This window comes from Grampus griseus (genome assembly GCF_964374135.1).
Source record: "Grampus griseus genome assembly, chromosome: 6".
In the NCBI taxonomy this organism is placed as follows: Eukaryota; Metazoa; Chordata; class Mammalia; order Artiodactyla; family Delphinidae; genus Grampus; species Grampus griseus.
This window is the reverse complement of record NC_139000.1, coordinates 95865964-95890346: the sequence shown is the minus strand read 5'-3', so window position 1 is coordinate 95890346 and position 24383 is coordinate 95865964. Positions and strand designations below refer to the sequence as shown.

Below are 24383 nucleotides of genomic sequence, written 5' to 3'. Positions count from 1 at the left end.
CTTGTTTTACATCTTTTGGTGACATCCAGTATGGTAACCATTAGCCACATGTGGTTAGTTAAATTTAAAGTAATTAACATTAAACAAAATTAAAATTTAGTTCCTAAGTCAGAGTGTTATCGAATGAATCGGGTCCTGCTGCTCACCGCTTACAAAAACTCATAAACAGTAGAAAGGAAAGTTGTCTTTAATCAGAATGCCGGCAATCTGGGGAGATGGTGGACTCTGTCTCCAAAAAACCACCTCTGGGGTCTTCCCTGGTGGCGCAGTGGTTGAGAGTCCGCCTGCCGATGCAGGGGACACGGGTTTGTGCCCCTGTCCGGAAAGATCCCACATGCCGCGGAGCGGCTGGGCCCGTGAGCCATGGCCACTGAGCCTGCGTGTCCGGAGCCTGTGCTCCACAACGGGAGAGGCCACAACAGTGAGAGGCCCACGTACCAAAAAAACAAAAACCAAACAAACAAAAAAAACACCTCCGAAGAGTCTGCTCAGCCATGAAAGTTTTAAAGGAGAGAAGTGAAGTAATCTCAGTTAATTACTGAGATAGAGGGTCAGAGCCCTCGCCATCCCCCACTGCATGCAGGCTCGTGGACTTCTTGTTATCTTCCTCTGGATGTTACCTTGTTCACACAGTTTGGTCACACAGTTTGTTTCTGGGATTACCGAAGGGGAAGCTAGGGAAGAGATGTGGTCATCCGTTAATTACATATTCTTCATTCCTACTTCTTTTGATCTACAGAAAGAATCAACAAGATAGGCAAGGTATTGTGTGATTAAAAGGTTTGAAAGGAGTGCTCCTGGGGGAGAAAAGTAGAGCATGGGGGTGACTGGTTAAAAGTTAGTTACAATATAGTTTTGCTAAAGTGGCAAGGAAAGGGGCTTCCTGCAGAGGGCGGTTTCCTGTGAAGAGCTGCTTACAAGAGCAGCCGTATTTCACATGCTCAGTGTGGCTGGTAACTACTTTTCTATCCTCATAGAAATTTCTACTGAGCAGCACAATTAATTAAAATTTCATTCATGAGGCTCTTAATGGGACAGACTTGCTCATTTTTTGTTTATCCAAAATATCTTGACTTTGCCCTCATTTTTCAAAATCTTCTGAATATACAGTTCTAGGTTGAATGCCTGCATTTGCATACAAGAGAAAGGTTGGTACTTTAGTAATCATGCAGCTTAAAAATCTGATCCTGGTGTGCAGGCCCCAAATGGGGGGGGGCAAACAGGGCCTGGCCCTCAGGTGTCCTTGCTCCTGTAACTGTGAGTTTCTCCTGATGTGGAGGACCACATTACTCTCTCTCTCTCTTTTTTTTTAATTGGGGTAGAGTTGCGATACAATGTTGTGTTAGTTTCTGTTGTACAATGAAGTGAATCAGCTGTATGTATACATATATCCCCTCCCTCTTGGACCTCCCTCCCACCCTCCCCCCTACCTCATCCATCTAGGTCACCACAGAGCACTGAGCTGAGCTCCCTGTTCTATACAGCAGGTTCCCACTAGCTATCCGTTTTATACATGGCAGTGCACATATGCCAATCCCAATCTCCCAATTCATCCCACCCCATCACCGTGTCCACAGGTTCATTCCCTACATCTGTGTCTTTATTCCTGTCCCGCAAATAGGTTCATCTGTACCATTTTTCTAGATTCCACATACATGCATTAATATATATTTATTTTTCTCTTTCTGACTTACTTCACTCTGTATTACAGACTCTAGGACCATCCACGTCTCTACAAATGACCCAATTTTGTTCCTTTTTATTGCTGAGTAATAGTCCATTGTGTTACTTCTATTACTTCTCTATGCTCATAGGTATAATGGTCCAAATGTTTCCAGCATGGAGATAAAATTGCAATTAACTTGTTTCTTTCTTTTTTTAATGAATGTGTATTTTTTTAAAATAATTAATTAATTTTTGGCTGCATTGGGTCTTCATTGTTGTGTGTGGGCTTTCTCTAGTTTTGGCGAGCAGGGGCTACTCTTTGTTGCAGTGCATGGGCTTCTCATTGTGGTGGCTTCCCTTTGTTGCAGAGCATGGGCTCTAGGTGCGCGGGCTTTAGTAGCTGTGGCTCGTGGGCTCAGTTGTTGTGGCTCGTGGGCTCTAGAGCGCAGTCTCAGTAGTTGTGCCACACAGGCTTAGTGGCTCCATGACATGTGGGATCTTCCCGGACCAGGGATTGAAGCCATGTCCCCTGCACTGGTGGATTCTTAACCACTGCGCCACCAGGGAAGTCCCACTAGTTACTTTCAGTGGATGCAGTTTCCCCATGGGGCTTAAAATATTTGAATCCACAGCTCATATTGAAAAAATAGCCAAATAATCTATTTAAATTCCATTTCAGCTTACTTGATATATATGACATCTCCAAAGTATCAATTGACTCAACCAAAGCAGTAAATTATAATAGCATATACTATGGGCCAGGGGCTGTGCTAAGCCCTTCATATGGGTTGGTTAATTTAACTTTTTGTTAGAAAAATCTATGTGCATCATTAACCTGAAACTGGGAATATCACTTTGAATTGATTACCTTAAAATATTATTTCCACCCTTGTCTCTAAAGTGGCTTAGCAATCCTACCTTTCAGCAGTATGCATGAGAAACATTCTCATATTGTTTCTATTTCAGTTTCTAATACTTTACTAAATGAAAAGATAACTCCTTGAGGGTAGTTAATTTCATGTCTCAGGACAGAGTAAAGCAAGATGTTATGGATCATCATGTGGTGAACAGAAAGCAAGGATCCTTTAAAAAAAAAAAAAGAGTCCGGAAGAATTCTGGAAGAATGATGGAGTCAGGTGACTCCATTTGACTCAATTTGATGAGACAAGAGAGAATACCAATTATCATATTAATTATAGATCTTCGAGCAAGTTGAGACTGTAAAGATCCATTTAATGAAAGCTTGATATGATGGAGATAAAATATAGTTGTTATTAAAAATTATTGTAGAAATAATTCTAATTAGATTACCAATCAGTGAATTTTCTGCTTAATTTAGTTTATCTCTGTATTTAAGGAATTGTTATAGGCTTATGTATAGAAGTAGGAGAGGCTGAATAAATGAAATTATGATGAGTTTTTTTACAAAAGTAATTTATTACCCCCAAACAGAGGTTCTGAAAATCACATAAAATAACCAAATAGCTATCTGGTCAAACAGCATGGCAAAATAATGAATTCACAGTCTATTCATAAGACACTGGAAGACACAGCCAGTACATGTCCTGGCCGAAAATCTTTGGCTGGCAGCTGAAACCTTGCACCCTGGCTGGTCTGAGAGATGTATTTTTATTCTAGGTGAAGCAAATTGTTAAATCTCCTAGAAGGTATGAGCATAAGTATTGCTATAACCTCAGCAAAGTAGAAACATTGAAAACAACACAAATGAATATAAACCACCTTGTCAATGGCTTTGTAATAGGTTGGGCATAAGTGTTACAAAAATTTTTGTCATCACATTCATAATTTGAGTGTTCTTTTTTCTGATTTTAAAGTTAATTTAAAAATTTAGGAGAAACTGACATATTAAACATTCTAAGTAATAAAATGTTTAAGGTAATTTGATGATGGTTTTAGTCAGCCTGATTTTATTTATACAGCTAATTTTTTAAAGTAATTTTATTTATAAATTAAAGTAATTTTATTTATAAAGCTAATATTTATAAGCTAATTTGTATATTGTGGAAGTATATAAAATGTTCAGAAAAATTCTATTTGATAGATTCATATGTGCTTAAAATTTTGAGCAGTAAAGAAAACGGGTATTTCTCTATACACATTAAACATTCTAGGAAATATTCAAAGAATAAATCTGGCACCAGTAGGTAGAAAGTCTTGCATGTGTGTGTGTGTGCCAGTGTGAAGAAAATGGGAGCAAGTCAACTGTTAGAAGTGTCAGGACCTGCATTGCACTGTGTCTATCAGGAATTAATTATCTGTGTGACACTCAGCTAAGCAATGAAAGCCCTTGTGCTGCAGGTGTCTGATCTGTAAAGAGGGGATAATTATAAACATTTTACCTCATTGGTTGCTTTTAAGAATTAAAGTCAAAGATTAGTTATGCAAAGTGCTACATTCGGTTATAGATGTTCTATGTTAAGAAATTTCTTAAATGTTAGGTAGTTTATAAAATTTCATTTTTCAAATCTAAAGGGCAAGTTTAGACCTGAGAGCATTTGTAGTTACAAAGTCAGTGATAAACTCTGAATCAAGCATCTCATCCTTTTGTAATAGAGAAGAACAAGTCGGACTCCATATTATATCTTCCTTTTACTTTAACCTATGTGCTCTGTTGCCTGTGCTTGGTCATGTTGGCTCTGCACATTTTGTAAAAGAATGTTGCCTATAGCCTGAAATATACAGGATAGCCTGTATTCTCAAGGCTTTGACCTTTAAAAGTATAACACTTCTCCATTTATATAGAGATAAAAAGTTGCAGAAGAGAGGATAACATTTGTCTTGTTAGCTGTTTATAGGAACATCATGACCTGACCCGCATGGACAGAGGCAGGAACAAAGGATTCCAACACCAAGAAGTTTGCAACAACTAACCATGCCCCTCCCGCACCTTGTCTTCAGAAATGCTTTGCTGAAACCCTTCAGGGAGTTGTGGGTTTTTGGGCACCAGCCACCCATCTCCTTGCATGACCCTGCAATAAACAGTTATCTACTCCAAAACTTCAGTTTGTTTGGCCTCACTGTGCATCAGGCACACAAACTTGCATTTGGTAACACTTTTAACACAAACAATAATACAGTAAAGTGAATATACATCATTTTTCAGTCATAATCAAAGGATGGCAAATGTACTGCATTACTAGTAATTCTGAAACAGAGGTTTCATAGGAAGTAGCAGCTTATTTTCCCAGCAATGTGATCTACGTATGATAAATTCAGTCACACATCTTAGGCACACACACCTATCTTCCTAAAACACCACCCATACTTGTACTAAACTTACAGCACATATTAGTGGCTGATGGTCTGATGAAACTTTCAGCAGTAGCTAGCAGGAGCTGCACCTGTGAGAACTTGTACAGCAAAACGAGGCTCAGGGAACCGAACTTAACTACTAATAAATGGTTGTTACCCTGGACGAAGCAACTTAGACTTGCTTAGAAGGCCTGTGAAGGGAGAGGAAAGGATTGGATGGCAGGATATTTAATGCTCCTGCCAATAGACAATCTCTATGATTCTGCGAATATGAATTGTTTTTTGTTTTAGGTAAAAATATGATTTTTTTTCTGAACTTAAATTTGCTAAACCATTGTTTATGAATACTTTCATCCTTTCAAAAAGTGATAATAGTCATATGTAGGTTTAGGTAGTCCATAGATCTATCATTAAAAATATTTTTATTCATCTGAAGTAGTAAGTTATTTTCAATGTGCACAAAATCTATTAATATCCCCCAACCTATAAATGTGCCCATGGGCACTGTGAGGCTGTGGGTATACATAAACACCAAATCCATTTCCTCCACCACTTTGTGTGCAGACCATTTTATGTCTATCACTTTCTTTTTCATTCTTTCTTCCATGTTGCCACTCACCATAGACACACTTTAAAAGGGAAAGTGACAGCCGGGATCTATTGAAGGTACGGAGGGACTCAAATATTTTTGTACATGGATTGCAAAACAGTAGATTAAGTAACCCAATACACATGCTTTTATTTAACATATGTCCATTTCATCTCCTTTGTTTAAAGAATGGCTTGATAATCCAACTGCATAGTCAGACTTAATACTAGATGGAAAGTGCTTCAATCATATTTGTCTTCTTTCGAGGCAAAGACCATGAGAATCATATTTTATTTTTAAAACTCCATTGAAAGCTATTATCTATCAAATGTTCTACATGAAAGAAATTGAAAAAAAATCCAGAAGTAGTGTTTATTTAGACAAACAGAATATAAATTCCCCAATATGTTTTTCTACATTACTAAATAATACTGGGGAGGTAGTGGGGGGAAGGGTTCACTTCATAAGGAAGTAAACAGAAATTCCTAAATTCTAGTCCCAATAATGAGTGTTAATTATATGCTATTTTCCTTTTTTTATTTGAAAATAAAACTTGAGGAATTATTATTATTTTTGAACTTTTATTTCATAGAAGGATGTTATTTGGAATCTGTATATATATAATTAGTGCTCTAGAAACCCAACTGTCTGGGGAAAATCATGTTTAACTAGTTATGAGTATTAGTAAACATTCAACAAATAACTTAGTGATTGTTAAATTATTGTTCTCTGGCAAAGGTTTAAATATCTATATTGATAGGTATTTTAACTTGTAGTAGTAGTCGGTAAATATCCATTACTTTGTGTTTCACTTTTTGTATGATAATTTAAATACCACCATAAATAATATTAACAGATCACGGCATTCCCTATATATACCGTAGAGATAAAGTAATATACACACCACTACAGAATGTATACATTTGCACATTTTTTAATATTTTAAGGGAGAAACAATATAATTTCATAGTTCAAATTTCATTCAATTTTTCTTAAAATATTTTCCTAATTTAATTCAAAAATGTTATTTTATTAACAAATAAGCAGGAAAAATTTACAAATCAGTCAGGGACAGTGGATGAGGCATCACTGAAGTTTGGTAAAAATATTTTAAAGTTTTCCCTTTAGAAAAGAGAGCATGGTGCAGTGGATTTCACTATCTATAAATTTGTAAAATTTCAGGTACCAAAGTGATGCATTCTTTTGGAACATAAGGTGATCACTTGTTAAAGTTGCAGTGATTTAATGATGTTTACACTCAGCTATGCATCTAATGGAGCCTGTAATTTTTGTGTTGAATCCTTCCCCAAACTGCACATTCCTTTGGGAAAACAACTACATATATGTAGTTTTTCATTTACCAAGGTAGGTCCTTTACATATTGCTAGAGTGACATCCTAAACTTTTTTCATCCTTTATTTAAAGAAACTTGAATATAGATACAATATTATGGTAGATGGACTTTAAAGGGGTCCCCATGATCTCAGCCTGCTGGTTCAGGTCCTTATATAATCCCTCCCCTTGAGTATGGGTGAGACCTGTGACTTGCTTTTAACCAACAGAATATGGCACATGGTATGCGATGTCATTCCCATGATCACATTACATTATACAAGACTTCCTCTTGCTAGAAGACTTGCTCTAGAGTCCCTCTCTCTCCTCTGCGAGCTTTGAAGAAGCAAGCTTCCATCAATCCTCCAGCAGTAAGGAATGGAATGCTATCAGTAATCATGGGAGCGAGGAGGCAAATCCCTCCGTAGCTGAGTTTCCAAGTGAAAACACAGCCCTGGCAGACACTAGATTGCAGCCTTGCAGAAGTCTCAGTGAACCCATGTCCAGATCCTGACCCACAGAAACTGTGAGATAATAAATGTGTGTAGTGTTAACTCAGTAAATTTGTGGTAGTTTGTTACACTGTGTAGAAAATTAATACAAAACCATAAGAAAAATTTTTTGAGAAAAGACAATATAAAGGATCTCTTTTCCCATTCTTTAAAAAGAACACAGAAAAGTAGGCATACACTCAAATGTAATAGCAAGGCAAAATGCATATAAATCCAGATAGTCTTATTGTGGTCAGAGTAAGTACCTGGCAGGCACATGGCAGGTGGGATATAGAGAAGGCAGTGCATTTTTATTATAACTGGCTTTTCAGCACAAATGGTGACTCCATGCAATTATCTAATGACCACTGCCACAAAAGTAGTTATTGGATCAATCCCCAGAGTTAATATGAATTTTTTGCTCTCGTAGTATTCAAATATACCCTACTTAAAATGAACTAGTTGATTTTGGGTGCTCTATTGGAAACGTATCTCAAGATTCTAGAATCTTGACTAGAATGACAAATTTAGTTCAAATCATATAACCTGTATCTTCCCTTAACATAAGCATCCTTCCTCTGATATTCCAAGTAGTAACAAGGTGAGAGGATAACTCAGGGAATGTTTTGCCTAGATCGGCTCAAAATTTAGAAAGGAAAATGAAAATATTTGGTTCAAATATGACTTCTTCCCTAATAAATGACCAGACCATCACAGGAAGTCAAAGGGTTGCTGACATAACCTTCAGAAACAAAAATCACAGGACTACAAAGAAAAGTGAAGCGACTTAATCACCTCATATATAAAGGAAATAAATTTAGGATTATATTTCATTCAGATGTGGATGGAGGATACATTTCCAATGTTAAACATGGAGTTTATATATGGGCACAAGTTTAGTTAGAAAATATACATTTTTTTGTGAGCTCATTAGGTGATCGTTATTACAATTTACAAAGAGTATAATGACAAATTACAAAGAAAGATAAGCAAATTATCACAGATTGAAATCCTTTACACATTTTTCTACCTATGAATTCTCTGTTCTGTATCTGAACTTACTAGCAGAATTTCATAGCTGACATTCAACACTCATTTCGTCACTAAAATGTATCAAAACTGATTTAAAAGAGACAAATAGTAAAAACAATCAGCCAAAAAAATGTTTTTCAGGTTTCTAATGCAGTTTTGGCCACTGGGCTCTGGTTCACAGGAATATGGGAATGCAGCTGAAGGCCATCCAAGAAGCACTTCCCGGTTTATAAATGTCAGCAGGTGATTGATAAAGGAAGCATAATGGAGGTTTCCACGAGACACAAAACATTAGAGTCCAACTTTGACTTTCATAAACTTCCGTGTTGAATTTTTAAGAGTAGGGCCACAGCTCAAATTCTTATTCTCACTTAAAACCCAAAATAATTATGCAAAATACATTTCAATTTTAGAGATCAAGTCAGAACAGTCAGAAACTGCTGGACAGTAATTAATGAGCACACCTAAGTCACTGTTACATAAGTAGATCAAGAAGTAGCACTGAGCAGAGCCTCCAGGGACCATGCGTGAGCAAGTTGATGGCGCTGCACACCCACCGTCTGTCCCAGGAGGCCAAGAGGGGGGGCTTCATCCACTGTGAGCCTCTGGCTTAGCAAGACAGTCACATCATCATAGTAATAAGTAAACGACCACTGCTGATCAGAAGAAATACTCTTTCTGGCTTTCACTGACTGTACTTTGCATGTTGAGCTCACTTTTCAGAGCAGTCTCAGCATTGTCTCCAGTTTTTGGAATGTTCGACTCATTTTTTTCATATAGCCATCTCTGTTGATAAATGCGTACAGCAATGGCAGTGATGCAGAGCAAGATAAATATCACAACTGCTATCACACCTACAGAGAAAGGAAAACACAAAGTCAAATTATAAACTGTAAATGTCAGCCTAACTAGAATCTACACTAGCATCATTTATCATCAGAAAATTTGAAACCAAGTGGTGTTATAACATTAAGTGTACTTCTAAGTCCATGCAAACTTTAGACACAGAGGTTTTATGCCTTAATTTCCTAAAGACATATCATGATTGGATTTCAGTGAATGTTTTCACTCTAAAATGCAGAAACACAATGAGGTCTCTTAGGTTATGCCTACACTTCATGCTAATTGAGCAAGCAGGTTTTTATTATTTTAAAAGTGTAGAGTGTGTAGCCCCACCACAGAGTGATTAAATGCTTATGTGTATTTTAATGAAAATTCAATTAAATTTTAATACTGATATACTGTTGAACTACAGTAATGTGGTGTGTATCCCATCTATCTCTATGAGACCAACAGAGTCTTAAGTGATTGCTGCCTCTGGGGGGTCCACACCTTTGTGTGATCCCCCGTGACCTGCTTCTAACCAAAACAATATGACAAAGGTGATGGGCTGTACCTGATTATTTGTAAATGATTACATGATTATGTTATATAAGCTTGTAGCATCTGTCTTGCTAGAGTCTCTTTCTTCCTGCTGGCTATGAGGTGGCAAGAGCCATGCTGGGAAACCCCACATGACAAGGAACTGCAGATGGCTTCCAAGTGCTAAGGAAAGACTCTGTCCAGGAGCCAGCAAAAATTCAGAAGCTCTCAGTCTTACCTCTGCAAGACACTGAATGTAGCCAACAACCATGCAACTGAGGAAGTAGCTCCTTCCTCAGTGGAACCTTTAGATGAGACCCCAGCCCAAGACCCCTGATGAGGCACCTTGATTTCAGCATTGTGAGACCCTAAGCAGAGGACCTAGCTGAGATGTGCCCAAACTCCTGACTCACAGAAACTGAAGGATAATACATGTGGATTGTGTTAAGCTGCTACATAGGTGGTAATCTGTCATGCAGCAACAGATAACTAATATACCATTTTATAAAAAATTGTAGACATATTAATAACATTCAGTTATCTGTAATTAAAAGGAAAACATTTCTCTTGTTGGAAATGTATTGAAGACATTAGGTTTGCCAGCAGTTCTCAACCTTGGCTGCATAGCAGACAATAACTCAGAATCTTTTGGTGGGAGGCCTAGGTATCAGCATTATTTTAAAAGCTCTTCAGATTATTTTAATGCACCATCAGTGTTGAGACTGTCAAGCTAAGCCATAGGAATGTTTACTCAAGCTATATCACATTAGTGAAGAAGGAATCCATTCTGAAACAAATAGATAAAAAGAAGCATTCACTAGTTAATATAGTTTTAAGATGACTGACACAGGCATTAAGCATGAATTAATATCTCCATTTAACAAATGTAAGCAAACATATGTTACTGCTTAGTTGTATAAATCAAAATTTGTATTGCAAAATGAGGGTTCTTCATTATACTCTGGGACAGACATAAGCAACTGTAATGGAGCCCAACAAACTCAAAGCTTGGTTGGGTATAACTGGTCACAGAGATTCCTGGGCACATGCTATCAGGAACCCAGACCCCTTCTTACCTGAGAGGAGGTAGCATATTTATTATTTTGTGAATATTCTTAAGTATTCATAAGTAGAATATTCATTACTTTCAATATATTTTGCATCTCACTTGGGAACAAACAACACAGTTACTTTAGTTATTTTTATGTCTAGCTACAGGACCTTGCTTTAAGAGCTATATCATATCCAATTTTAGTGTCAGGGACCAGTAACTCTCAATAACATTGATCAAGCCTCTTGATTATATGATGACTCTCACTATTACACTGACCCACCTACACATCCAGGGTTTTCTGTATGTGATTGATCACGTCTAACTCTAGCTTGTTTTTGTTTCATGAGGTTTGGTGGGATCCTAGAAAAACTTCTATCTCTACCCCCTATCTGATGAGATTGAGAAAATTTGAATAATGCATCTGATGCCTTCCATAATCTTCCTATCAGCAACTCCAGTGTAAGGGTGTTTTTGACAAACGCTCATGTCTGCCTGTGTCTCTGTCTATCTACACATCTGTCTCTTTCTCTATGCATCCACCTGCCCATCTACAATATGGATCCCTTGGCAAGAAACCCTCTGTGATCTCTGGCTTACCAAGTCTGAATATTGCTTAGGTTGATTCTCCTCTCCTATAACACTCCCTTTGTTTACAAGAGGAGAAAATAATGATGCAAAATGCAGAACATGGAGAAATCCACCTATTGGGATAATCCTTTAAACAGATCAAATATTTCACATGTGGGTGCAGTCTGTGATCAATTAGAAAAAAGTCTGATAATTCTTTTTGGAAGTTCCAAATACACTGGAAGTCTGTATACTCAGTGACTGACAAAGCACCCAGCAACCGGCCACCACACAGATGGAAGGCAGGTTCAAGTGAATTGTAGGGCCTAGTAAACTGAACCATTCTGTCCCTAAGACCTTCTGTGCTCTCATTCTCCATCCCATGTATCAGGAACCAAGTAGGATTTCTCAGGGGAATGATATTCAGCAAGAGCAATAAAACTCTAAGGACCACATATTTGTTCTATCATCAATTTGACTATTATCTCTGGTCTTGCTAATAAAAGGGAACAAACTATGATAATTTGTGAAATTTTGAACTTGGATTCCTACTTTGTAAATGTTAATCACATTTAAGTTGATTTATTTTCACTTAGCTTTGGCATTATAGTGAAGTCTTCTCATTAAAAATAAATTAGAATGATTTAGGATTAAGGTTTAATTTAAATTTTAAAACAAAAGTTAATCCTTTTAGATATGCATTCTAAATAACATTTATGGTTTTTATTTGTTCTTGGAGTTATAAAATGGAGGTCATATTCCTCACTCATTACAAAAATAAAAGGAGTTGAGACAGAAATGGAAATGTTAAAATTCTTACATAGATATGGTCAGCACTTTAAAATGTCTGAATACTTTCCTAATCGTCTGGAGAAAACTGGTGTCTGGATGGATACAGACGAAATGAACAGATCCAATCTGAGCAGGTGTGTAGCCGGCCTGAACAGTGGGCGCCCAGTCCTATCACCCAGCTCTAGCAGTAATTACCTCACTTTGAGGTAGCAAGGAATGGAGAGCAGTTTAGTTCTACTCACCAAGCAGAGTTTGCAAATTACTCACATTCCAATAATCTAATTAAACAAATTAAAACGTTCCTTGAATGATAAGGAGGGAGAATTGAATATTAATTTTTTTGAGTCAGACCTGGATAAATTTTGCTTCAAAGGATATATTAGAAGATATTTAAGATGTGATTACTTTTACTTCTTCAAATATATATATATATATATGCATATAGATGAATGGATTTATTTGATGGATATCGCTTTCTATCTATCTATCTATCTATCTATCTCTCCATCCTAAGATAAGCTTGATGCCAGACACAGTTTTATATCTTTATGTTCAGGAAAATGACAATTTGCATAGTTTAGGTGCTTCTCCCAGTATGTTTTATTTTTAATCTTATTTTTAAATGTTTTGGGCTAAGGGACTGAGAGGTCCATGGCTATTTTAAATCAAAGAAGTAAAAGTAAATGCATCTTAAATATGTATATCTCCTGAGAGATACTAATGGCTGTATTCAAATGAAAATCCTCTTATTATTCTGTAGTTTGGCAACCATCCTTTAAAAAGTGTTTCAGTGGAGCCATCGATTCCTTCTAAGTATCTCCAAAGGGGCTGAATTCGGTACAATCACGTCAAGAACATGAGCAATTGTATGTGGCCTGCCACTGCCAGTGATCTCACAATCAGCACGGATTCTCACGGATATGTTTTGGACTTTGCTAACAGTGACAACAACGCCAAGGACGAGGTCATTCGCGGCCTCGTTACCTCCAATGACCGCGGAGTCACTTCTGTTCGCATTAACTAAGGGCTCTCCCTCATCTGTTGATCCAGAACGACCTACAGTAGAAAAAGAATGACAGAGGAGAGTGGAAAGGAGAACTTTTGAGAAATCCACAACATTTGAAAGAAGAGCAGACAACGCAGAGACAGAAATGAATTTGAAACGAAGAACCGAGAATGGAAAGACTAGGGAATGGGGAAGGTGTACGAAAAGAGGACTTTTGGAAACCTCTGGGATGAAGACTGGGTGGAAGACCGCGGTCAAAGGGCCACGCACCTGCGCCGCCTGAGAGCGGTCGGGTCGCCTCCGGCGCTGGAGCGCCGGGCCCCGCCCCCTCCGCGCAGCGGGACGCGGCGGCCACGTGTCCGCGGACAGTGACCCGGGCGGGCCCGCCCGGGCGCAGCGCCGCCTTCAGCGGGACGGCGGGACCGAAGCGCACAGCCGAGAGGCAGCCGGTGAAGCCTAGCGCGCCAGCCCGCTGCGTGTCGCGGTCCGCGCCGGGAGGTCCTGCGGGCAAAGAAGTGGGACACACCGTTAGGGCTCAGGAGCGACTGGCGGGGACGCAGGAATAGCCTGAGTCTGCGCAGCAGTGATGAACTGAACTTCCCTCCGAGCCCTTCGTGTTTAGGAAAGAGCCAGAGTCGGTACCTGCCGCCTTGGTTGATGCCCTGCGGGTGCTCACTCCCCGTGTGAGTCAAGCGAAGCTTCTTTGGATGCAGTCACGGGGCACTGACGAATGAAATCCTCCGCCAATGCATTTTTCAAAATATTTTTAACAACATTTGTGGCCAGTAATTTAGGTCTCCTGGGTTGGGGGACAGCAGCGTTCTGGGAATCCCTTCTTGCAGTTTCCTCACAATTAACACCTTATTCTGGCTGACTGTTCTGAGCCCCACAGAGAGGGCCTCTCCGTAACTGCAAGTGCTGCCCTGGGAACTCCGCACCACACTTCCCTTCCCCCTCTTCACAAAGGTGGTCTCTGTCCCGGGTCCATAAATCAAGGCTTTTGCCCCCCATCAACCCCCTTCTGATCCCCGCCCTCATCCCCAACTGACAGAAGTTGGTTATTAAGACCGAAGAAGAGCAGCGACGGACACAGGAGAGAACATCAATTCGTTCACTTCAGTTATGATTACATCCCGCAGTGCGCTTGCTCAGTGGGCACGAAATCTGACCAAAGGCCCTTAGCTGTAGACTTCAAGTTTAAATGTATCAGTCTGGGAAGCGTCCATGTCCCCCACAGAGGAAACCACATAAGTATGAGGCAACTTTGGCATCTGCTGTCAAACTCCCTCTCACTTCACCTTGTGTAGAAAGGCGCGTTGCCTCCTCTTTTTCAAACAATCATCAACAGCTACCAAGAATTTACCAAATGATTCCCATAGGCTGGGCATTGTGCTAAGTGATTTATAGACTCGTGAATAGTGGCATTTGAACTCTGAAGCCAGGGGTGTGTAACCACACTTCCAGCTAGCCTCGCCTGGTGCATCAGTTACAGAAGGTCACTCTCCTTGGATCATCCCTCTCTCATGCAACATGTGGAAAGCCCGTGGTGGGCAGTGTGTTTTATTCTTGCCTCCCCCTTCACTTAGCTTAATGTCTGTTACATAGGATGCATGCAATATATATTTTATAATCGAAGAATAAATTTAGTCCCATTACCACCCTTCTGTGGACAGTTTGGGTATTGAAATTTTTAAAAATGTGTCCCTTTCAAGGTGTGACCTGAGAAATTCAGAGGACTGACCTTGTGATAAAAGATTACTTGCATTGGCTCCGGACAAAAATGTACATCCATAGTTGGCTGCCATCTTATGCCACTGAGTTTTACTGAATGTCGTGGTAACTAAACACATCCTCATTGTCGCTAAAGTTAAACAACATACCCTGAAGCTTCTATTTGAAGGATAGCAGAATATGCCACCCCCAAATATGCCATTTTGGCATAAGGATTATTTTCTTGAAAAACAGCAGGTACAAGGACACTGACATCCGCTTTCTGTTCCTGAAAGCAGGAGATAAAACTCTTATGGGAAAGCTGCCCTTTTTGTACCAGGAGGAAAAATACATTTTTATGACCAGAGATGAGGAGACCAGCCCAGAGAAATCTGTACATACAAACCTTGTTAAAATAACCCCTATCTTCCTTTCATCTCCTCGTACATTTTAGTTGCTTTTTCACAATCACCACTCTCTGTTCAACCTCATATATAAACACTTGGACCTATCTGCGTTTTGGGTCTTCATTTTCCTGTAGGGACTCCCATGTACATTTAAAAATCTGTATGCTTTTCCCCTGTTAATCTGTCTTATGTCAATTTAATTCTCAGGTCCAGCCATAGACCCTAAGAGAGGAGAGGTCAAGTGTTGCCTCCCATACAAACCCATGGGGTGGATTTCCTGAATCTTATTACAGGTCTCACCGTTTTTCCTATTAAACTTCATCTCACTATTTCAGTCTATAATTCCTGGAAACCAAATATTCTGTATCCTTATTTCTTCTGGCTTGGAAAAGAGCTGTACCTTCAAGAAAAATGGCCTAACTTTGAGATTTTCAGCAAATGTATTGGGAGTTACTTGGGCTTACAAAATTCTGTTCATGATTTTAAAGTTGCAAAAGTAAATGTTTGCTATGGAAAAGACCTCTAAAAACAACTAAAATTGGGGGCATGCATTTGCATTGTTATAATCATAATAGACATCTATCTGACACATATAGCTACCTTGGCCAAGTTGATTATACGAGACATCAAAGATCTTTATGCATGTGGAATTTCAGGTAGCTCCTTAAGTACACTGAAGTAAAATGAGCTAGGCACAACCCAACTAAAGGATTATCAATTAAAAGCGTAGTTTAAAGATGACTTTACTTTTTAAATTTTGCATTCAGATATTATCTATTTCTTAAAGAAAGGCACCCTTGCTTATGCATACTTGAGAGAATGTCAAGAAGAAATAAAATGGGAGACACTGCAATAGTAACACAGGACTTTTGCAAGGCTAACATCTGAAAAAAAAAAATTACAGGTAAAATAAAAGTTTTAGTTGTTGGACAAATACTAGCTTTCCTGTTCCTGGTCAAAGTCTGACCTGAGCACTACTAGGCAAGGGTAACAGAAGGAATCTCAGGCAGACATTTATCATAATGAATTAGGCCAATTTTGTGGAATTCATTTTTTAAAGATAACCTAACTTCATGTCTTTAGATAGTGTTGTTACTAAGGAAAGAAACATCAGTAGCATATCATATTGCATTATATTTTCCTGTATTTCAAGACTGTACTTAATATTTATACATATATGTGGATTTGTGAGAGTGAATGTGTATGGGTGGATTTATATGTACCTGGAGAGCCTATCATTAATCATGTAGCTGTAACTATGTTATGCATGTACATGTGGGTATAAATATACATTGAAAGGTTTGGTGCTCAGTTTCCTGTCAATTTTCCATCCTGAGGTCATGGTTTTGATTCACTTTTTGCTTGGAGTAATTCTCTAGTATTTTCTTAAGATGGGAAACTTGATTAGTATTTAATCTCAATCATCTTTCCTTGTCATCCAAAATATCTTTTTTTAACCTGGTCAGATAAATTATATATTAGATGTATGAGTTGCAACCATTCTTCTTAGCAGTATACCATTCTCTCATTTTTATTCTATTGCTGCAAATGAGAAGTTGGATGCTGATGTCAATATCATTATTTTCCATTTTAGTAACTTCTGTCTAGAAAGTCTGGAAGATTTTTCTCTATGGTTTTGTAATTCACGGATTTTCCCAGAATTTCCCCAGATGTGTGTCTTTTCTCATCAGAATCAGTGAGTCCTTTCAATCTGCAACTCAGGTTTTCCTTTAGCTCGGAGAAATTTTTTTAATACATAAGTATTATCTTTGCTTCTAATTCTCTTTCTGGATCTCTATTCATATTAGGTTTTCTAGATCTAACTTCCAAATGTTTTATTTTTCCCTCCTAATTTCTACATCTTAATCTTTTTGCTCTGTGGCTTGAGACATTTCATCTACATGATACTCCATGCCACTATTTAAGGATAACCAGTGATGATTTTCTCCTTTAGATCACCCAGTGAAATTTTGAAAAATCATATTTATTTTAATTACTAGAGTTGGTGCTTGTGTCTGTGTGTGTGACTTTATTAAAATCTCTTTGAGTGCCAAGTTTCATCCTAGTTGTCTTCCATCTTCTTCAATAGCTCTATTTTTTTTTTTTTTTTTTTTGCGGTACGCGGGCCTCTCACTGTTGTGGCCTCTCCCATTGCGGAGCACAGGCTCCAGACGCGCGGGCTCAGCGGCCATGGCTCACGGGCCCAGCCGCTCCGCGGCATGTGGGATCTTCCCAGACCAGGGCACGAACCCATGTCGCCTGCATCGGCAGGCGGACTCTCAACCACTGCGCCACCAGGGAAGCCCCAATAGCTCTATTTTGATGCAGGAAATTTTATTTGTTGTTTTTTCTTCTTTCTCTACCCCTACTCTTGCTTTTAGATTCCCTTAGTGGTGGCATCATTATTTACTTATTTATTTATTGGGACTGCTTATTGGGACTCCATGGTTAAGGATGTTATACGATACACAGGTCCTGACACTGTGGACAGTGCAGCTTCTCTGCCCTATAGTCAGCAGCAGACCTGCATTCAGACTATCTGACTTCTTATAAAGCATAGGAAGAGGTCTCTCACCCTCACCCTCACCACGGTAGGAAGGATGTGGCCCGATAATCCATCCCTTTCTCAGCTCCAGGAGGAGCAGAGAGGATGGGGACCGTAATGTGGAGCAATGTTGACCTTCCCTTTGGAAGTCTTGAGTTCCCTGAAAGACAAACTTTCCCCAGGATCCACGGTCTTCACATACCACCCTAAGACTTTGCTGTGTACTACTCCTCCAGTCCAGAGGGCAAACTCCTACCCCAGCTCTCTCATTCACACTTTCCTGCCTCCTCTTGCCTGCTGGGCTGGCCCTATAGTTCCTAGGTTCAGGGGCACAAGCAAGTTGAACCGGGAGTAGAGGCAAGTCTTATGGTCCAAGTGGCGTTTCCCAGAAACAGGTCCACACAAAGTCAGCATCCGAATTAAAAGAACTGTACTTTTTTGTTATTGAGCTGCATGAGCTGCTTGTAAATTTTGGAAACTAATCCTTTGTCAGTTGCTTCATTTGCAAATATTTTCTCCCATTCTGAGGGTTGTCTCTTGGTCTTGTTTATGGTTTCCTTTGCTGTGCAAAAGCTTTGAAGTTTCATTAGGTCCCATTTGTTTATTTTTGTTTTTATTTCCATTTCTCGAGGAGGTGGGTCAAAAAGGATCTTGCTGTGATTTATGTCATAGAGTGTTCTGCCTATGTTTTCCTCTAAGAGTTTGATAGTTTCTGGCCTTACATTTAGGTCTTTAATCAATTTTGAGCTTTTTTTTTTTTTTTTTTTTTTTGCGGTACGCGGGCCTCTCACTGTTGTGGCCTCTCCCGCTGTGGAGCGCAGGCTCAGCGGCCATGGCTCACGGGCCCAGCCGCTCCGTGGCACGTGGGATCCTCCCGGACCGGGGCACGAACCCGCGTCCCCTGCATCGGCAGGCGGACTCTCAACCACTTGCGCCACCAGGGAAGCCCCATTTTGAGCTTATTTTTGTGTATGGTGTTAGGGAGTGATCTAATCTCATACTTTTACATGTACCTGTCCAGTTTTCCCAGCACCACTTATTAAAGAGGCTGTCCTTTCTCCACTGTACATTCCTGCCTCCTTTATCAAAGATAAGGTGACCATATGTGCATAAAGACACAGACCTACTGAAGAACGGACTTGAGGATATGGGGAGGGGGAAGGGTGAGCTGTGACAAAGCGAGAGAGAGGCATGGACATATATACACTACCAAACGTAAGGTAGATAGCTAGTGGGAAGCAGCCGCATAGCACAGGGATATCAGCTCCGTGCTTTGTGACCGCCTGGAGGGGTGGGATAGGGAGGGTGGGAGGGAGGGAGACGCAAGAGGGGAGAGATATGGGAACATATGTATATGTATAACTGATTCACTTTGTTATAAAGCAGAAACTAACACACCACTATAAAGCAATTATACCCCAATAAAGATGTTAAAAAAAAAAACAGAACTGTGCTTAGAAAGACAATGAGTGCAAATCTATCTTCCCTGTTAGCTGACTCCTGAAATTCCATCATTAAGTTCCTTCCTTTTGGCTCAAAAATTTTCTTCCCTTTAAAGTGTAAAGAGAAAAAAAAGATGGGGGAACCTTAGGAGAATACTTAGTGCATTATTAGAAATTTACACATCAGGATGAAAATGTCTGATAAACCTCTAGTTTGAGAACACAGGCATCAACAGAAAGTAAGGGGAAATCAGGTGCAGTTTCATGCTAGGAAAGAAGGGGAGGGGAAAGTGGTTTGAGCGTGGATGTGAAGAAAAGTCATGTTTAGGAAAAAGTGAGCTAAGGGCTGAGGATAAAGTTCACTTCTACTGTAATTTTGAGTAGAACCCCTTAAATCACTTTGGATAAAAACAGATTTAATACATTTTTTCTCTTAAAAAATGTCTATGGTACGAAATCTTGAGAGCACGATCACATTTCCAACAATCTAGGACATAAATATTCTCAACTGTCTCAGGTATTGGGTAGTGTTGCCTTTAAAATATATTGCCAAGGCCATGCATTCCAACACACGAGATGATTTCTTGTTTTGTGAGGAACAAGCATGTTAACAAAAGGTTCACAAGGAAAAGGAAGGAACAAAGAATTAAAATGTGTGTGGAGAGCTTTCTGCTACCCACAATGAGCAGTGTTTCTGAAAGGCACTGGCAGTAAACAGTGGAATAGCGAAAGGAGCATTTCCAAGATTCCCTGAGGCTCTCATCTACAAACAAGAATCAGGAAACAGGGTGAATTGTCCATGGAATTGCAGGAAGCAATGAAGAGCATCAGAAAGGGTAAATATGTAGATAATTGAAGTGAATATCGACTGTTTAAAACAACAGCAATAATAATGTCTTGTGGAAAAAAATAATATGTAAAAGTAAAATACATGACAACAATGGCAAAAGGGGTGGAAGAGGAAGTAAAATGGAAAAAAAATAAGGTTTTTACATAGTTTGGGAAGTGTACAAAGTAGTATATAATAAATCAAGGATGAATAATTAATCTTAAGAGTAACATAAAAAAATACAAAGAGGTACAACTATAAAGCTAATACAGGAGATTAACAGTCCCAAACTGGAAGCAATCCAGCTGCCCATCAACATAAGAATAAACAAACTGTGGTATAGTCATGCAATAAAAGACTACCCAGCAACGAGAGCAAGTGAACTACAATTACATGCAACAACATGGATGAATGTTAAAAACATTTTAGTGAATGAAATTGGCTAGACTGAATATAAGTATCAACCTGCTATTTATTTTGGAGTTGATGAAACCAGAGTGAACTTCCTTTATGCTAGCTAAATAAATTACATAATTAGAAAATCATGCTAGACAGACTTTTTCAGTCTTGTCTTTCGAACAGCTCAGGGTTGGAGGGACCTGATTTTCAGAGTCAGAAAGAAGTGAATTATTCCCTCTCCCCGGCACCCCACCCCACCACACCAAACTATTCCTGGCACTTGCAACAAATACCTGGGAAGAAATCAGGGGTGATTTGGGACCCTAAGCACTTTAACAAGCACTCCTAGCAGGTATTTACTGGAAGAATATTCTTTAGTAAATTATATCAACTCTTCCTATAATGACATTTCAATAGTCTCTGCCACTCTTTCACATGACAAGGAAATAATGTCAGAATCTACATGTGTGCTGCTTTTAGCTCATCAGCTCTTTTTAAAATTGTGACTAGGCTTGTCCAGCCTTCTCTTGATGTGCCCTCACTCCATCTCAGAGGTCCTTAATCCTGGGCCTTTCCAGTTCTCCCCCTCTATTTCCCATCAAACCCTGTTCTTGAATAAACTCATTCACACAAGAGAATAAATGTCCAATTATGACTCAGTGTTCTAACTCTCCCAGGTACATGTGCAGAAAAGGCATTAGCAAAAGAAATAAATCTCTAATGGATTTTTTTCCTTATTTTTGAGATTCATTTCAGATGCCATAAAATTCACCCTTTTAAAGTGTACAATTCAGTGGGATTTTTACAGGGTTGTGATACCTTTCCCAGTAATTGCAGGATCTATCACCCCAAAAGAAATCCTGTACACATTAGTGGTCACTTCCCACTCTAACCTCCCTCCCAGCCCCTGGAAAACCTAAACTACTTTCTGTTTCTATGAATTTGCCTATTCTGGACATTTCATATAAAAGAAATCATACATTGTGTGGTCTTTTGTGTTTATCTTCTTTCATTTAGCATAATGTTTTCAAGGTTCATCCACGTGGTCCCATGTATGAGTACTTCATTACTTTTTACGGCTAATATTCCATTGTACATCACTTTTGTTTATCTAATCCTTAGTTGATAGACACTGGGGTTGTTCCCAATTTTTGGTTATTATTAATAATACTGCTCTGAAAATTTGTGTACACCTTTTGTGTATGGATATATATTTTCAATTCTCTTGGGTATATACCTAGGAGTGGAATTTCTGGGTCACCTGGTAACTATGTTTAACATTTTAAGGAACTGCCAAACTGTTTTTCCACAGCAGCTGCACAATTTTACATTCTCACCAGCAATGGACAAGAGTTCCAGTTTCTCCATGTCCTCTATGACACTTGTTACTGTCTGTCTTTTTGATCATAGCCATCCTATTGGTTGTGAGATGGTATCTTGTGGTTTCGATTTGCATTTCCCTGGTGACAAATGATTGTGAACATCTTTTCATGTTTGTATTTGTATATCTTCTTTGAAGAAATGTCTAGTCAGATCCTTTGGCCATTTTTAAATTGGGTTATATCTTTTTACTGTTTAGTTATAAGAATTCTTTATGTATTCTGTTTAACAGATACAGGACTGGCAAATATTTTTTCTCAATTTTGTGGGTTGTCTTTTCACTTTCTTGAGAGTGTCCTTTGAATTACAAAAGTTTTTAATTTTGATGAGATCCAATTTATTTTTCTTTGCTGCTTGTGCTTTTGAGAATCCATGATCTAACCCAAGGCTTTTAAGAAAACTTCTCTAAAAAAACCGTTGCCTAATCCAAGGTATATGGTGTTAGGCAGGGGTCCAACCTGATTTTTTAAACTTGTGGATATCCAGTTGGGCCAGCACCATTTGTTGAAGAGATTATGTTTTCTCCATTGAATGGTCCTGGCGCCAATGTTAAAAGTCAACTGACCATGAATATATAGTTTTACTTCTTGACTCTCAATCTAGCCCACTGACCAATATGTCTATCTTTTGCCAATACCACACAGTTTTTACTACTGTAACTTTGTACTAATTTTTGAAATCATGAAGGGTCAGACCTCAAACTTTATTCTTCTTTTCAAGATTGTCTTGCATTTCCATATGAATTTTGGGTTCAACTTGTCAATTTTTGCAAAAAAAAGGCCATTTGGATGTTGATAGAAATTGTGTTGAATCTGTAGACAAACTTGGGGAGCACTGTCATCTTAGCAATGTTGAGTCTTTCAATCCATGAACACAGATACCTTTCCATTTATGTAAGTCTTACATAATTCCTTCCAACAATGTTTTGTTGTTTTCGGTGTACATGTCTTGCACTTCTTTTGTTACAGTTATTCCAAAACATTTGATTATTTTTGATACTATTGTAAATAGAATATTTATTCTATTATTTCATTCTTCATTTTATTCTTGTATTGTTCATTGCTAGTATATAGAAATATAGTAAATTTTTGTGTTGGTCTTGTATCTTTTCCAAAACTGTTTATTAACTCTAATAGCTTTTTTCATGGATTCCCTACTAGATCATGTCCTTGACCAACAGAGATAATTGTACTTCTTCCTGTTTTATCTGGATACTTTTTACTCTTTTCCTTGCCTAACAGCCCTCCTTCAAATCTTCACTACAGTCTTGAACAATAGTGGTAAGAGTGGACATCCTCATCTCATTACTGATCTTAGGGGAAGACTTCCATTATTTCACCATTAAGTGTGATAATAGCTGTAGGGTTTTTGCAGATGCCCTTTCCATGTGAGGAAGTTCCTTTCATTCCTAGTTTGTTCAGTGTTTTTATTATGAAAGCATGCTGAATTTTTTCAAATGTTTTTTCTGTGTCTATTGAGGTGATCATGTGTTTTTTGTCCTTTAGTCTATTAATATGGTACATTACATTGATTTTTATCTGTTGAGCCAACCTTAAATTCTTGGGATAAATCTTACTTGGTCACGGCATATAATAATTTTTATATGTTACTGCATTAGATTTGCTAATATTTTGTTGAGGATTTTTTCATTTACATTCATATTCCTGAAATTTTATAAACTCTTTGTGTCTTTCTATGTGAATTTCTTCTAAATGAGATAAACTCTTAGGCAGAGCATAGGAAAGACTAATATATGTCATATAAGTCAATGGAGTTTTTAATATCTAAACTCTAGTCTCTCTATTCAAATCTCAGTAGGTAATTTCCATGAATGATTTATGGAGCTCCTTTTCAACATACAATTCTTCAGTGGATTTTCTTTACCCCACAGATAACTGGCCTACTAAGGTTTACTCACATGACTATATTGATGTGAATTGTACTCTCCCCCAGGAAGAGATAGGAAGACATATCTTTAGTCTGCACACTTCAAAAGCAGATTTTTGTTTTGCTTTGATATTTTGGGTTTGTTATTTTTGTTGTTTTTTTTTAAATGCACAAAAAATGAAATGAATAGAATACCAAATATACAAAAGTCTTTAGAGAAACAAAATTTAGCAAAAATGCTAGGGCCCCTTACTTGATATTTTAAAGCTCTCATACTTTGGGAGTATAAATCCTATCAGAGTTAAAACTACACAGAACACTAGAAATCTAAAGATTTACATTAAAGTAGGATTATACTAAAACTATTTTATAGTAATTGGGAAAACTTAACCTGATTGGTCATCACTAATAAGATCATTGAAGAATGGAAAGAACAAGAGCATGTTAATTAGAAGATGATGTGGAACCATTCTTCCATAGCACACTAAGGTAAATAATAATAATGACTAGTTATAATAATGACTAAATAATAATAATGACTAATGATTAGTTAATCATTAGAACACTGTTTTATTGTTTGTATCTCGTATTATACCACAAGTGCTTTGAGGGCAGGTACGG

The 24383-nt window shown here is 38.3% G+C and overlaps 1 protein-coding gene across 1 annotated transcript in view; it reads right to left on the bottom strand.

Moving 5' to 3' along the window:
• Nucleotides 1–9042: 9042 nt before the first annotated feature.
• LOC309823944 (contactin-associated protein-like 3) overlaps nt 9043–24383 on the bottom strand; it is a gene marked incomplete at both ends in the record, with an annotated part of 187812 nt that continues 172471 nt past the window's right edge. Inside the window, 3 exons of the mRNA XM_082656618.1 lie at nt 9043–9236; nt 13142–13213; nt 13434–13664. Of these exons, the coding sequence (XP_082512744.1) occupies nt 9043–9236; nt 13142–13213; nt 13434–13664 (497 nt within the window). The remainder of the gene's footprint in view (nt 9237–13141; nt 13214–13433; nt 13665–24383) is intronic.